Source organism: Eptesicus fuscus, chromosome 5, assembly GCF_027574615.1.
Source record: "Eptesicus fuscus isolate TK198812 chromosome 5, DD_ASM_mEF_20220401, whole genome shotgun sequence".
Classification (NCBI taxonomy): Eukaryota; Metazoa; Chordata; class Mammalia; order Chiroptera; family Vespertilionidae; genus Eptesicus; species Eptesicus fuscus.
This window is the reverse complement of record NC_072477.1, coordinates 102,630,811-102,644,902: the sequence shown is the minus strand read 5'-3', so window position 1 is coordinate 102,644,902 and position 14,092 is coordinate 102,630,811. Positions and strand designations below refer to the sequence as shown.

Here is a 14,092-nt window from a genome sequence, read left to right as displayed (position 1 = left end):
TTAGAAAGTTTGCGTTCTCTAAATTATACCAACTTGCATTAAACTTGGGCTTATTACATTAATAGTAAATTACTTTAGTTATATAATAGAAGTTACTTTATATAACTAGCTTCATTACTTTAACGTCCATTTGCAAACACTTTTATGAAAATGATTTGTTTTTTATTGGAAATCTATTGGCTTTGAAAAAGTAGTTTCATAACCTGCACTTGCAGTGGTTTAAGAAATGGCAACTTAAACTCTTAGGGAATGGTGAGAAGTCAGGATTGTTGGATTACATCTGGACTGTCACCTGTCCACAGGAGCAAAAACTTTGACTTTATTGGATTATTGGAAGGGTTAATGATGTGACATATTTAGGAGATCTTTGTAAATTATAAAGTGCTCTGTAGCTTGCAACACCTTTATTCAGTTAATCTTGAATGCCCTTGAAGTAGATATTGGGATGGAAAATTTTCATTGGAAATCTAGAGATTTGACTTGAAAATGCGTACTTATATTACACAGAAGAGTATGGGCCGAGAGAAGTGGTTCTGTGTCATTTTTAATGTAGTTATTTCTGATGATTGTTCTCCTTCCATGCCATCAGACTAGTGTTCGGGTATGTAGTGTTTAATGTTGCCTTCATCACCATGCTTATATTCCAGAATGTGTGTGTACATGCTTGTGTGCTTGGTGGGATTTTTGTTTTGTTCTCTTTTGTTGTTTATTGTGTGTCTGTTATTTTGTGTGTTTTTTTTGTTTTGTTGTTTTGGTTTGTTTTGTTTACAGTCCATGTTCATGCTCCCTCATTCATCATTGTCTCACAGTGATATGGTAAAGCTCGTACACGTCCCCAACGATGGAGGGCCTCTGGGAATCCATGTAGTGCCTTTCAGTGCTCGAGGCGGCAGGTAATGTATCTTGGAGGTTTTTAATTGAATCATAATGTGGAGTGTTTTATCTTCATTTATGCTCAGATATAGAGTTTTCAATGAAATGTTTTCATTTGTGGCAACTGCCACTTAATTCATATGTATATATCATAATCACAGAAGGCACTTAAGCTGATGAAGAAATCAAGCATTCAAATTATCCTAATAAATTTATTGTTCATTGCATCTTACTTTGCTATAAATCGATGATAGACTTTAGTTTCAGAACTCCAGATGAATTCGCAAAGTGCAGGGCAAGTGTTTATGTTTATTTAGTTCCTTAATTTTATAAGATTTTTATGATTATGTTTGACATTTTAAAAAGTAAGACAAGCTCTAGCTTTACTTCCTACTCTGTGACCTGTGGTTCCTTCCTTTCAATATCTGAACATTCAAATGTGAAAATTTTATATTGTTTATTAATATGACTTCATCCTTTTATAGACCATATATCCTTAAAAACTTAAAATATATGAGTTTCTCTCATTCTGCTGCTTTTTTCTGTGAAATAATTATTTTGTTTTAATATACTCAAATACATATTATGAATTGATTTTGCAGCTAGTGGTTGATGGGCTTCTGCCATGGACAGGCCTTCCCAGGGACACTAACCATGCACATTTAACTTGTCGAAGTTTTAGCACATCTTCCTTTATTTACCCACCTAATGATTACATGGTGAAATATTTATTTTATGTAGCAGTGGTGCCACTCACTATTATCCATAGTGACCCACTAGCAATATTTTTTCCAATATATTTTTATTGATTTGAGAGAGGAAGGGAGAGGGAGAAAGAGATAAAAACATCAATAATGAGAGAATCTTTGATTGGCTGCCTCCTGCAGGCACCCTACTGGGAATCAAGGCCACATCCTGGGCATATGCCCCTACCAGGACCTCCTGTTTCATAGGGCGATGCCCAAACACTGAAGAATATAGGCTGGGCTATTTTAACTTTGTTTACACTGTGAAAGGGGGAAGCTGAAAAGTTGCCTTAGACCAGTGACTGAGGACTTAGAACATAGTTTAAACTCTGGCCAAGGAATTACAAGCATCATGTGTTGTAAAAAACAGATGTAATTTCAATACAAGCATGTGATGGGTATTTGAACAATTGTACTACATTCCTGTTATGTCTTCCTATCTGTGGCAAGTCCAGATTTCATCTCTTTAGGGAATGTCTGATGCTGAAACTTTAAGTTACCCTGAGCTCAAGCCCAGAGTCTGAGGCTTGAATGTTAGTGTTGTATAAAAAGATGTGAAATTCACCTTGAATTTTGGGGTGGTGTTACATTCACAGAGTTGTAACTGCTTTCACTTTTTTCCTCCTTTTCTCTCTTAACTTTTAAATGTTGGAGAAGCATTGACATTTCTTCAAAGAACTTTCAGTTAAACAAACTTTGTTGTTTTCAAAATGGCTCATGTTTTTATTTTCCTTTAAAATATATAATTTTAAATGATCTGAAAAGGTAAATCATCTTTTCACTTATATCATAACTAGAAAAATAATATAAATGTATGGCTTATAGCTTTCTAATATTAATGTGTCTTTAACCACCTGTAGAATATAACTTACTACAAAGGAGACTTAATTGTTTATGCACCAGCTTTGAACCAGTATCTCAATGACACACATGTTATTTTCTGTCATCATATATTTCCTATGTCAGTGTGAAAGGATATTAAAATAAAATAAATCAATGAAAAGCCTAAAGCAAACAGGGAATAAGAGAAAAATAAACATACTCTAGATTAATTCAATTGAAGGCATTTCACAGAATCCACTACAGTTACTGGTTACCATGGTGTTTAGTTTTGATATACAGAACACATTTAAGTAGACAAGGATCCCTTTGCAGAACTAGAAATTATTTTTCAGCCAAGTTCATTTTTAGTACCTGTTGATTTGACAATCAGTGAAGAAAATCTCCTGCAGCTTTCCTATATAAAGGACAATGGGATTCATAAAATCAAACTCTTTACCAACCCTATAGACATCATCGGTTTTCATATTGGGAAACAGAACAGAACTAATTTTTTTCCAAAGCCAGTGTTGTATTTTTAAGCTTCCTCTTGGAGTTGGTAATGGCCTCATAGAGGTAGACTGACAGTGGGAGTGAATGCGCAGGCAGGTTGCTCAGAATTACAGGAGCCAGAAACACCCATCTTCCTTTTTCTCAGAAATGCTTACCAGTGGGTTATTCTCATTCAGTTACATACCTTACCAAGCATTTAGCCTGTGGTAATTCGTTTTTTAGGACCTAGGAAACAAAGATGAACAGGACTAAGTCTTTCTCTTTTAAATGATCTCAAAGGTTAAAACTTTTTTCACTTATTTGTAGTCATGGTGGAGTGATAGCTAAGAAATCACAGAATTTTAATTATGTGATGAATGTTGATATCCTATATAATAAAAGCCTAATATGCTAAGTGTCCGGTCGTCCCTTCAACCAATCAAAGCATAATATGCTAATAATATGCTGAGGTTGCTCAACCACTCTCTGACGTGCACTGACCACCAGGGGGTAGAAAGTCGACCACTCGCTATGACGTGCACTGACCACCAAAGGGCAGATTCTCCGACCAGTAGGCTAGCTTGCTGCTGGGGTCCGGCCAATTGGGACTGAGTGAGACAGGCCGGGCATGCCCTGGAGCCCTCCTGTGGTCCCTCCCCAGCTGGCCAACCTTCTGTGTCCCTCCCCTGCCCCAATCATGCACCGGTGGGGCCCCTCAGCCTGGCCTGTGCCCTCTCGCAATCCAGCACCCCTCGGGGGATGTGAATGAGTGGGTTTCAGCCCGATCCTGCCGACATAAAAGGCTAATATGCAAAGCGACTGCTAAGGATGTCCAACTGATGGTTCAGGCCTGTGGTCGGCATACTGCGGTTCGCGAGCCACATGCGGCTCTTTGGCCCCTTGAGTGTAGGCTCTTCCACAAAATACCATGACCTGGACGAGTCTATTTTGAAGAAGTGGCGTTAGAAGAAGTTTAAGTTTAAAAAATTTGGCTCTCAAAAAAAATTTCAATCGTTGTACTGTTGATATTTGCCTCTAATGACTAATGATTTTGCTGACCACTGGTTTAGGCCCACTCCCTGCGAGTTCACAGACTACAAGAGGGCGCAGGCTAGGCTGAGAGACCCTCCTCCCCCATTCCTTCCCCAGTGCACAAATTTCGTGCACCTGGCCTCTAGTAGTTATATAATAGCTACTCTATGAGCTAATAAAGTATTGTCTAAATTAGTTAATTGAAACTGGATTGTGGGAAAAGATAATTTTAAATGTGATGATTGCTAATAAAGGGAACCTCATCATCTTCATGGTGGCTGTAAGGGAAAATTAGGCAATTCAGTATAGGAGAAAGGAAGAAATTGAGTGGAACTTGTGAAGAAATTGCACATGTATCTAATGGGAATGCAAAACTGCATATTCATAGGATGTAAGGTGAAATTTCCAAGAATAACTTCCCTTTTACGAAATTCCAATTCTACTTGGGCCATCTCAATTTTGGCGATATAACTAATTGAATAACACCAAGTAATTATAGGAATATAGCAGGTCCTTATATAACAGTAGACACCGGTGCAACAAGATTCGTGCACTCAGGGGTGGTGGTCCCCTCAGCCTGACCTGTGCCTTCTCACAGTCCAGGAGCCCTTGGGGGATGTCCCATTGATGGCTTAGGCCCGGTCCCCGTGGGGAGCGGGCCTAAGCTGTCAGTTGCACATCCTTAGCGCTGTCTCAAATGCGGGAGAGGTTCCCACCACCACTGCTGCGCTTGCCAGCCATGAGCCCGGCTTCTGGGCTTCTGTCTGAGCGGCGCTCCCCCTGTGGGACCACACTGACCACCAGGGGCAGCTCCTACATTGAGCGTCTGCCCCCTGGTGGTCAGTGCAGGTCATAGCAACTGGTCATTCTGCCATTTGGTCGATTTGTATATTACCCTTTTATTATATAGGACTAGAAGCCCGATGCACGAAAATTCGTGCTAGAATAGGCTTTCCTTTCCCTGGTGGCCAGAGCCTCCTCTTTCCGCTCCAGCCCCGCCTTCCCACGCTGCCCAGAGGCCCTGAGAGATGGGGGTGGGGCAGAACACCTGCATCCCTCCTGCCCCGTCACTCGGCGCCTCTGTATGCAAATTAACCACCATCTTTGTTGGGTTAATTTGCATATCACTCCTGATTGGCTGGTGGCATTGCGGAGGTACGGTCAATTTACATGTTTGTCTATTATTAGGTAAGATAGTTTTGTTCAACTGTGTCTACCTAATAAAAGAGTAACATGCTAATTGACCGTACCTTCATGACGCTCACCAGCCAATCAGGAGTGAGTTTGCAAATTAACCCAACAAAGCTGGTAGGTTAATTTGCATACACAGGCGCCTAGTGGCCGGGGATGAGGCCGGGACTCTTGTGTCATCGCCATGGCTACGATTCAGGCATTCTGTAACACCCCAGCTGCTCGGGGCTTCTGGGCAGCATGGGAAGGCAGAAAGGTGACTCTGGGCCTGAGTGGAAAGGCTGCTCTGGCCAGAACAAAGGCGGTGCCAGCAGCCAGGGGAACAAAGGCTCATTCTTGTACGAATCTTCATTCGTGCATCGTGCTACTAGTTTTGTTATAAGGTTGATGAGATGTGGTGGGAACGTAACCCATATTTAACAATTAGCCTGAGGTAAAATGTGTTGTTTTTATCACATTTGCATTAACTTAATCCATGCTGTTAAGTGAAGGCTTACTGCACCTGGTTTTGTTGCACTTCACTTTGAGTTTTGTGACTATTGCATTCCTTACAAATTTAAGGTAGACCCTTCACACACAAATAATTTATGGCTCGCTGAAGGCTGAGGTGAATGTTAGCATTTTTAGCAATAAAAAGTATTTTGAATTAAAGTATTTAAATTTTTCTTGTTGTTTATCCTAAGGATATGTTGTTAACCTGAGGAATATTTTTCCATTGATTTTTTTTTTTTTTTTTTTTTTTTTTTTTTTTAGAGAAAGTGGGAGGGGGAAATACAGAGAGAGATACATAGATTGGTTGTCTCCTGCACATGCCCTGACCAGGGCCGATGATTGAGCCTGCAACTGAGGTTCATGCCCTTGACTGGAATAGAATCTGGGATCCTTTGGTCCGAGGGCTGAATGCTCTTTCCACTGAGCCAAACTGGTTAGGGTAAATTATGTGCATTTTAAGACATTAATGCTATTGCATACTTGCTAGACTACAATACAGTGTAAACACTTTTATATGCATTTGGAAACCAAAAAATTTATGTGACTCATTTTATATTGTGATATTTGCATTATTGCTTTGGTTGTAACTGACCCTACAGTATCTCTGAGGTCTGCCCTTATTTTTTTTGTGTGTTTTTTTAAAAATATATTTTATTGATTTTCCACAGAGAGGAAGGGAGAGGGACAGAGAGCTAGAAACATTGATGAGAGAGAAACATCGACCAGCTGCCTCCTGCACACCCCCTACCGGGGATGTGCCCGCAATCAAGGTACATGCCCTTGACCGAATCAAACCTGGGACCTTTCAGTCCGCAGACCGACGCTCTATCCATTGAGCCAAACCGGTTTCGGCAATCTGCCCTTAGTTTTATAAGTGACATATATGTCAGTGTTGCTTTCTGGTTTAGATTTCAAAGTCAGTTAGTCTAAGGAACAATACAGATTGGAATTATGTATCAAAAAGAAACAACTCAATGCAGAACATCTCAAATATAAAATATAATTAGGAAAATAGGAAAAATGTGAAGTCAGTGTTAGAAAAATTTAAAGCCACTTAGGTATAATTATGGCCTGAGGTATAAGGAAGTTTTGTGTGTTTTTTTCAATAAAGATCATACTGGGCCTATTTAAAAAGCTGTTGTCTAGAGTAGGTTGCGTGTTGATCTTGAATGGGGCACCAGTGACAATTGGCATGTAGTTGCTCATCCCCAAGCCACTGCTTCTTATTTCCAGAAATAGAGACAAATACAGAGTGTTCCCTCAAAAATATATATGCACTTTGAATGATTATAAAGCCAGTGTTTATTAACATACAGTTCATTTTCACAATTTAGAAGAATCTATGCCTGTTTTTAAGCTGATATCCGTTCTGGTCCAGGCACTGCTGATAACTCGAAGCAATTAAATTACAGACGTCAGGAACCATTTTGTTCAGTATTTGTGTGCTCTTAATTCATCCACTTTGCAGGTTTTGTACCATAAGCTTTTTTTATGCATCCCCATAAAAATAGTCTAGTGGCACTTTAGGATAAATTTTCTTTGTTCAAAGCTTAGTCTGGCCACACCCATTATTTCAAATCAGTTAAACCTCAAAAGGAGTGAAAAGTAACTTATGAGCTGTTAAAGTGTGTATATGTGTTTGGGGTTTACCCTATAGATGCATAGAAAAGGCAGCCTTATCTTCCCCTTGCTGCCATTTCTCTTTAATCATCATCTTTTATGGTATTAAAAAAATACTTAATTGATCCACAAGCAGAACTATTTATTAATTTTTATCACCTAGAAATCAATTTTCACTTCATACATATAATTGCATTTCATCCTTATTTACTTGTCAAACAAAACTTCCTTATTTAAATCACAATTATTACTACTTTCAGAAAGAAAAAATTGTTATTTCCTATGGCACATACCTGGGTTGCTGTTTGTATCTTCAGCCTGTTAGGGCACATTCTGGAAACAATCGGTGTGTTTCTTTCACATCAGTGTCTCTCTCTGTCTCTCTCTTTCTCTCTCCCTCACTCCTTCTCTCCCTCCCCTTCCCTCTCTCTTTCACTATCCCTTTCTCCTCCCTCCCTCTCTCTCAAACTAAATGGAACTAGGCTGCTGTGGCTCAGTGGTTGAGTGTGGATCTATGAACCAAAAGGTCATGGTTGGATTCCCAGTCAGGGCACATGCCCAGGTTGTGGTCTCCATCCCCGTAGGCGGTGTGTAAGAGACAGCCCATTAATGATTCGCTCTCATTATGGATGTTTCTATATCTCTTCCCTCTCCATTCCTCCCTGAAATCAATAAAAATATATATTTATAAAAATAAAGCTCAGTGGAAAAAATATCATCCAGTAAGGATTAACCAAAAAAAAAAAAGGTTAGAGTTAAAATAAAAGAGACCTTCTCGGAAAATATGTATTCATGTTATCAGATTAATATAGAAAATGATTGAAATGTAAAGCTTGTTTTCTGCATCAGATGTACATACTGAATAATTTTCCTCTCAAATAAAAACCAGTTTTCATAAACTTTTTCATAAACCAATAGTTTTCATAGAGTATTTAACTAGCCTGTCTACAAAAGTAGTTAGTAGATCTTTTGAGGTCTTGAAAATTCTGTGCTCATTTACTTAATTATTTAGTAAAAAATCTGAGCTTGGTTTTCCCTCCTAAGATTAACATGGTCATAATTATTCTTACTTATAACTTAGCTCATCTAACCTATACTTTATTAGTTACAGCACATCAAAAATAGAATGTTCATTTTCTTTTCAGAATTTCTAGTTAGAAATGTATTACTTCTCTGTGTCAGTAAGTTCTGACTTGAACAGATGCGAAGTTTCTATCTTATTGTTAGAACAGTCCACAGTTTGAGGCCAGGGATACCTTTGAATGGAGCCTGGCTCTCTCGTTTTAGTAAGTGTGGCCTGGGAAGTTAACTTCACTTACATCCCCACTCTTCACACCTGAGGGATGAGATAGATACTCTTATGACTTTGTATGGTTTAAATAAGAAAATACTTATAATTATACATTAAAATACATGTGGTACTTGGCCGTGGCCACTAATGAGAATGAAATTTTTTGTGTGCCCACCACCCAATGTCAAATCTTCTTGCATCACCATATATTTGACATTTTATATATATGTATTATATATATGTATATATATGTATATCTATATATATATATATATAATCTATGATACATTATCTGTATGCTTGAAATCTATGTGATCTTATTAACCATTGTCCGCCCAGTAAATTTAGTTTAAAAATAAAAAAAAGAATGATTTTTATCTTCCTGTATGTGCATTAAAACTCCCTCCTTATTGCTTTGTGGTCTGTTTTCTGGATAAGTGCTGATTAGTGTATATAATAATAGAAAAATTATCACTTTTCTATCATGAATCTAATATGAGGTTTTACTGTTATATCATAAATTTGAGAATATCAATACAAACTTATCCTATATAATAAAAGGGTAATATGCGAATCGACTGAACGGTGGAATGACCAGTCGCTATGATGCCACTGAGCACCATGGGGCAAACTCTCAATGCATGAGTTGCCCCCTGGTGGTCAGTTCACTCGCACTGGGGGAGTGCCGCTCAACCAGAAGCTGGGCTCACAGCTGGCGAGTGCAGTGGTGGTGGCAGGAGCCTCTTCCGCCTTCAAGGCAGTGCTAAGGATGTCTTACTGTGAGAGGACGTAGGCTGGGCTGAAGGACCCCCCGCCCCAGTGCACAAATTTCGTGCACCAGCCCTCTAGTTATGTTAATAAAAAATATAGCCAATTTGGATTTTATACTACTACCTCAGGTGTAAAAGAAAGCTTTATTTGAGGTTTTTATGTTTCAGTTCACTATAGAATTTTAAAACAGAATATTACCTTTAAAATAAAAAAATGCTCTTGAACTTTGAACACTCAGTTTTAATTTATTTACTTTAGTAAAAACCAATTTAACTTGACTGCACCTGTTGGTTTTTTCTGAAAGTTTTTAATTGTACATTCTCAGCTGCAGACTTGTTTGTTCCAATAAAGGACATAGTAAATGAATTTGTTTTTGAAAGAAATCTTATTTCTTTAAATGTAGTAATATGATGCCTTGTCATTTCTGCCTTAATCTGAAGAAATTCTCTATTTTTACTTATTCTTTTTTGAATCTATTTCATCTCATCCATTAAAAAATTTTAAAAAATCAAGATACTGTTTTAACTTGGAATTCCTTTAAACTTTTGTTTGTGTAGGCTAAGACAGTGGCTGTGGTTCTCAGTGATCCACTGTAGTTGATTGCCAGCCCCTCCTGTTTCTCACTCAGTGAGGTGAGAGGATCAGTTGATGGGATCCATTCTATCCATTCCTACTCTGACTTCACTAAGTTGTGGTGTTTATACTGTGTCAGTTTTTATTAAGATGAAATGTGATTATTTTCACACAGCTGGGTGGTAGTTGTGGGGATTTGCATTATCAAAGCAAAACTAAGACTTGCTCAGCAATTTAGATGTCAATAAAACATTCCTTATTTATTTTCAGTTTTATCATTGGTTGTAATTTATACTTAGAATTAAAAATGTTAACATGTGTGACTGAGTTTATTTAATTAAGTGTCTAATTAGGCTAATGAATCTTGTAAAAATGTAGTGGTATAATCCTTAATATAATCAAAGCAGTTAAATTTCTAATTATGCATCCAAGATCATGTGCAAAGATGCACTATTTCAATGGCATGCTTTCTGTGACTCCATCTCTTTTCCTATTTTGGGAATTTGCATTATGTTTTGTAAGAAACCTTATTCAAAAGCCATGAGGAAAGGCTTAAAACAGTGGTTTTCAACCTTTCTAATGCCGCGACACTTTAATACAGTTCCTCATGTCATGACCTACAGGTTGAGAACCGCTAGCAGGGTCACCTAAGACCATCGGAAAACACAGATATTTACATTACGATTCATAACAGTAGCAAAATTACAGTTATGAAGTAGCAACGAAAATAATTTTATGGTTGGGGGTACTACAACATGAGGAACTGTATTAAAGGGTTGCGGCATTAGAAAGGTTGAGAACCACTGGCTTAAAAGAAATATCTGTATTTGCATTTTTAACAATATATATTTTTATTGATTTCAGAGAGGAAGGGAAAAGGAGAGAGAGAAACATCAATGATGAGAGAGAATCATCAATTGGCTGCCTCATGCACGTCCCCCAGTGTGGATTGAGCCTGCAACCCGGGCATGTCCCCTGACCTGGAATCAAACCATGACCTCCTGGTTCACACATCAACGCTCAACCACTGAACCATGCCAGTTGGGCTGTATTTGTGATACAGGATTTTTGGACTGGAACACAAGATGTTCACCTGGGCAGGATGGCTTCCCTGGATTCTTTGTCCGTAGGAGTCAAAGAGTGAAACCACGGACAGAAGATGGTATAGCAAAGGTGGAAGTTTATTGAAGAACTAGAGGCCCAATGCACGAAATTCGTGCAAGAGTAGGTCTTCCTTCCCCTGGCTGCTGGCTCTGTCTTCTCCCTGGCACCTGGGACCCAGGCTTCCCTTCAACCGCCGACAGGCACCCTGGACCTGGGCTTCCCTTGCAGCCCCAGCTTCATCCTGAAGCTCATCTGGAAATATGTCCGGAAGGATGTCCCGTCTAATTACGCTTTTATTATTATAGACAAGTACGGACTCCCAGGTGAGGAGGGGGAAAGAGTCCCACTGAGTTCCTTTTCCCTGACTTATAAAGGCTGCAGTTTTTATGCCTCGATATCCCCTCTGATTGGCCACTATTCCCCTTTGACTTGGTCAATATAGCGACTCCTGAGCTCAAAGGTCAAACCTCACGTGGGACATATAAGGCCCTCCTTCTTTATTTTGTAAATATAGACCTTTGACTAATCCCATTTACCTTATCTTATGGAAATGTAGCTTCTGCCTTTCCTTTGTCTTGTGGAAAGTTAACTTTTTGCAGCTCCTTAGCCTATGCTTTTTCTTTGGACCCTTTTAATTTTTAAAAGTTCCCTAAACCTGCCTATTCCACCCATAAAAATTCCTATTTCAGTCCTCCCTTCAATTAGGAAACCCCAATTACCATTGGGGACAGGGGATTCCGGGTCTTTCTAGCTGCTTCCTATTGGCAAAGGGGTCGTAGTTTGAGGGCGGCAGTCGGTCCCATTGGAAGTGTGTGTTCTAAGGGTCCAGGGACGATACATGTCGCAGCCTCCTTTTGTGGTTCCATGCGGAGGACCACTTGTAGCTTTAGGGCTTGTAAATATGAGGATATGAAACATAAACAGGTAATGGTTAAAGATGAGTAATAAAAAGCAGCATGAACAAGAGTCTGAGAAGGAAAACTAGCTCATAGGGATGGCATCGTATCTTTAATTGGTGCCTGGCCTTCTGGGGAAAGGGATTGTGAGGCCTTCCCTTTCGCTAAGCTGCTTGCAGCCAGAAGTGTTATTCATGGCACAGACTCTGCTCTGTTCAGCTAATCGAGGGCTTCTAGTAAGTAAGGACCATGTGTGTTAGAGACTCTATAGACTTCTGGATGTCCTTAAAATTCTGGTCAGTATTCTCAGAAATTTGAGAAGTGGTCCCGATTTGGTTGGTGGCAGTGGTAGCATAAGTTGTCCTATAGACTAAGATTTAGTACATTTTTTTCTGAGAGGGATATGGGAGATAAGTATCCAATTGAGATTATTTTACCCTGAATTGGGCTGCTTATAATATACTTAGTAGTTAGGGATTTGGGGAGCCAGTATGGCTGAAAAATTTGCTATATCAGGGGTACAGAAAGTAGCTATAAGTAGGAGCTTCTTATGGGGTTTCTGGGTCCCAGCAAGGGCAGAAAAGGTCTTCTCCAGGTACCAGCCGAGGGTTTAGGTCAGTGATGGGCAACCTTTTGAGGTTGGTGTGTCAGACTTCGCCAAAAAACTGAGCATAACTCGGGCAGTGTGTCACTTTGAGGAAAAAACTATCTCCAAGAATCTAGTCGCAAATGTTTCATCCTCAGGAGCAGCAGATGTTTCATCCTCGGCATGCGGCCACGTGTCATCAGAAATGGCTACACGTGTCAGTGCTGACACGCATGTCATAGGTTCGCCATCACTGGTTTAGGTGATACTTAAAAAAAAAAAGATGGAATAAGAACTATTAAAAATAGCCGAAACCGGTTTGGCTCAGTGGATAGAGCGTCGGCCTTCGGACTGAAGGGTCCCAGGTTCGATTCCGGTCAGGGGCATGTGCCTTGGTTGCGGGCACATCCCCAGTGGAGGTTGTGCAGGAGGCAGCTGATCGATGTCTCTCTCTCATCGATGTTTCTGGCTCTCTATCCCTCTCTCTTCCTCTCTGTAAAAAATCAATAAAATATATTTAAAAAAAAATATGAAAAGACATTTATCTAAAAATACCAGAGTATGTTACTTATCTGGTACTCATTAACTAATTCTTCAGGATCCCTTCAAAAGAGAAGTTTCAGGTCCTCTAGAGGCTCACACAAATAGGAATATGGTGATTCAGTTGATGGCAGTACAGTTTCATTCTCCTCCTGTGCTGGCATTCAAGGGTCACTTGAGACAGATGGATTTAGGAGTTGAGGCTGCTCACCTGTTTGGAGACTTAAAGCTGGGGCCTGTAAAAAGAGCCTTTTGAGTTGTTTAAAGACCTGCCTAAATAAACTAGTGCATGAAATTCGTGCAGGGGGTGGGGGTGTCCCTCAGCCCAGCCTGCACCGTCTCCAATCTGGGACCCCTAGAGGGATGCCTGACTGCCCTCTCACAATCCAGGACTTCTGGCTCCCAATCGCTTGCCTGCCTGATTGCCCCTAACTGCTTCTGCCTGCCAGCCTGATCACCCCCTAACCATTCCCCTGTCAGCCTGATTGAGGCTTAACTGCTCCCCTGACAGCCTGATTGCCCATAACTGCCCTCCCCTGCAGGCCTGGTCGCTCCCAACTGCTCTCCCCTGCTGGTCTGGTTGCCCCCAATTGCCCTCCCCTGCAGGCCTGGTCCCCTTCAACTGCCCTCCCTTACTGGCCATCTTGTGGTGGCCATCTTGTGTCCACATGGGGGTGGCATCTTTGACCACATGGGGGTGGCCATCTTGTGTGTTGAAGTGACGGTCAATTTGAATATTACCATTTTATTAGATAGGATGAAGGCTGTTCCCATAAATCCTGGGGCAGTTCTGACCATGTTAGCTGATGGCTTTGATTATTAGGGATCTTCTAAAGTCAAATAGGGACTGTGAGTTAGGATGTAGGGGTATACAGAAAAAGGCATCCTTGAGATCCAGTACTATAAACAACTCTGTGTCCTCAGGAATCTGGGCAAGTGTAAGGGTTAGGGACAATTGGGTGGATAGGAATCACTGCCTTATTTACTAGTTATAAGTCCTGAACTAGTCCTCCTCCTCTGTTAGGCTCTTGTACCCCTAAGATGGGGATATTGTAAGGACTACGAC

The 14,092-nt window shown here is 40.2% G+C and overlaps 1 protein-coding gene across 18 annotated transcripts in view; it reads left to right on the top strand.

Moving 5' to 3' along the window:
• Positions 1-14,092, top strand: part of PARD3 (par-3 family cell polarity regulator) — a 699,476-nt gene that overhangs the window by 341,030 nt on the left and 344,354 nt on the right. For all 18 annotated transcript variants that reach the window (XM_054716632.1, XM_054716629.1, XM_054716625.1 and 15 more), the window contains one exon: positions 810-893. In XM_054716632.1, the coding sequence (XP_054572607.1) occupies positions 810-893 (84 nt within the window). The remainder of the gene's footprint in view (positions 1-809; positions 894-14,092) is intronic.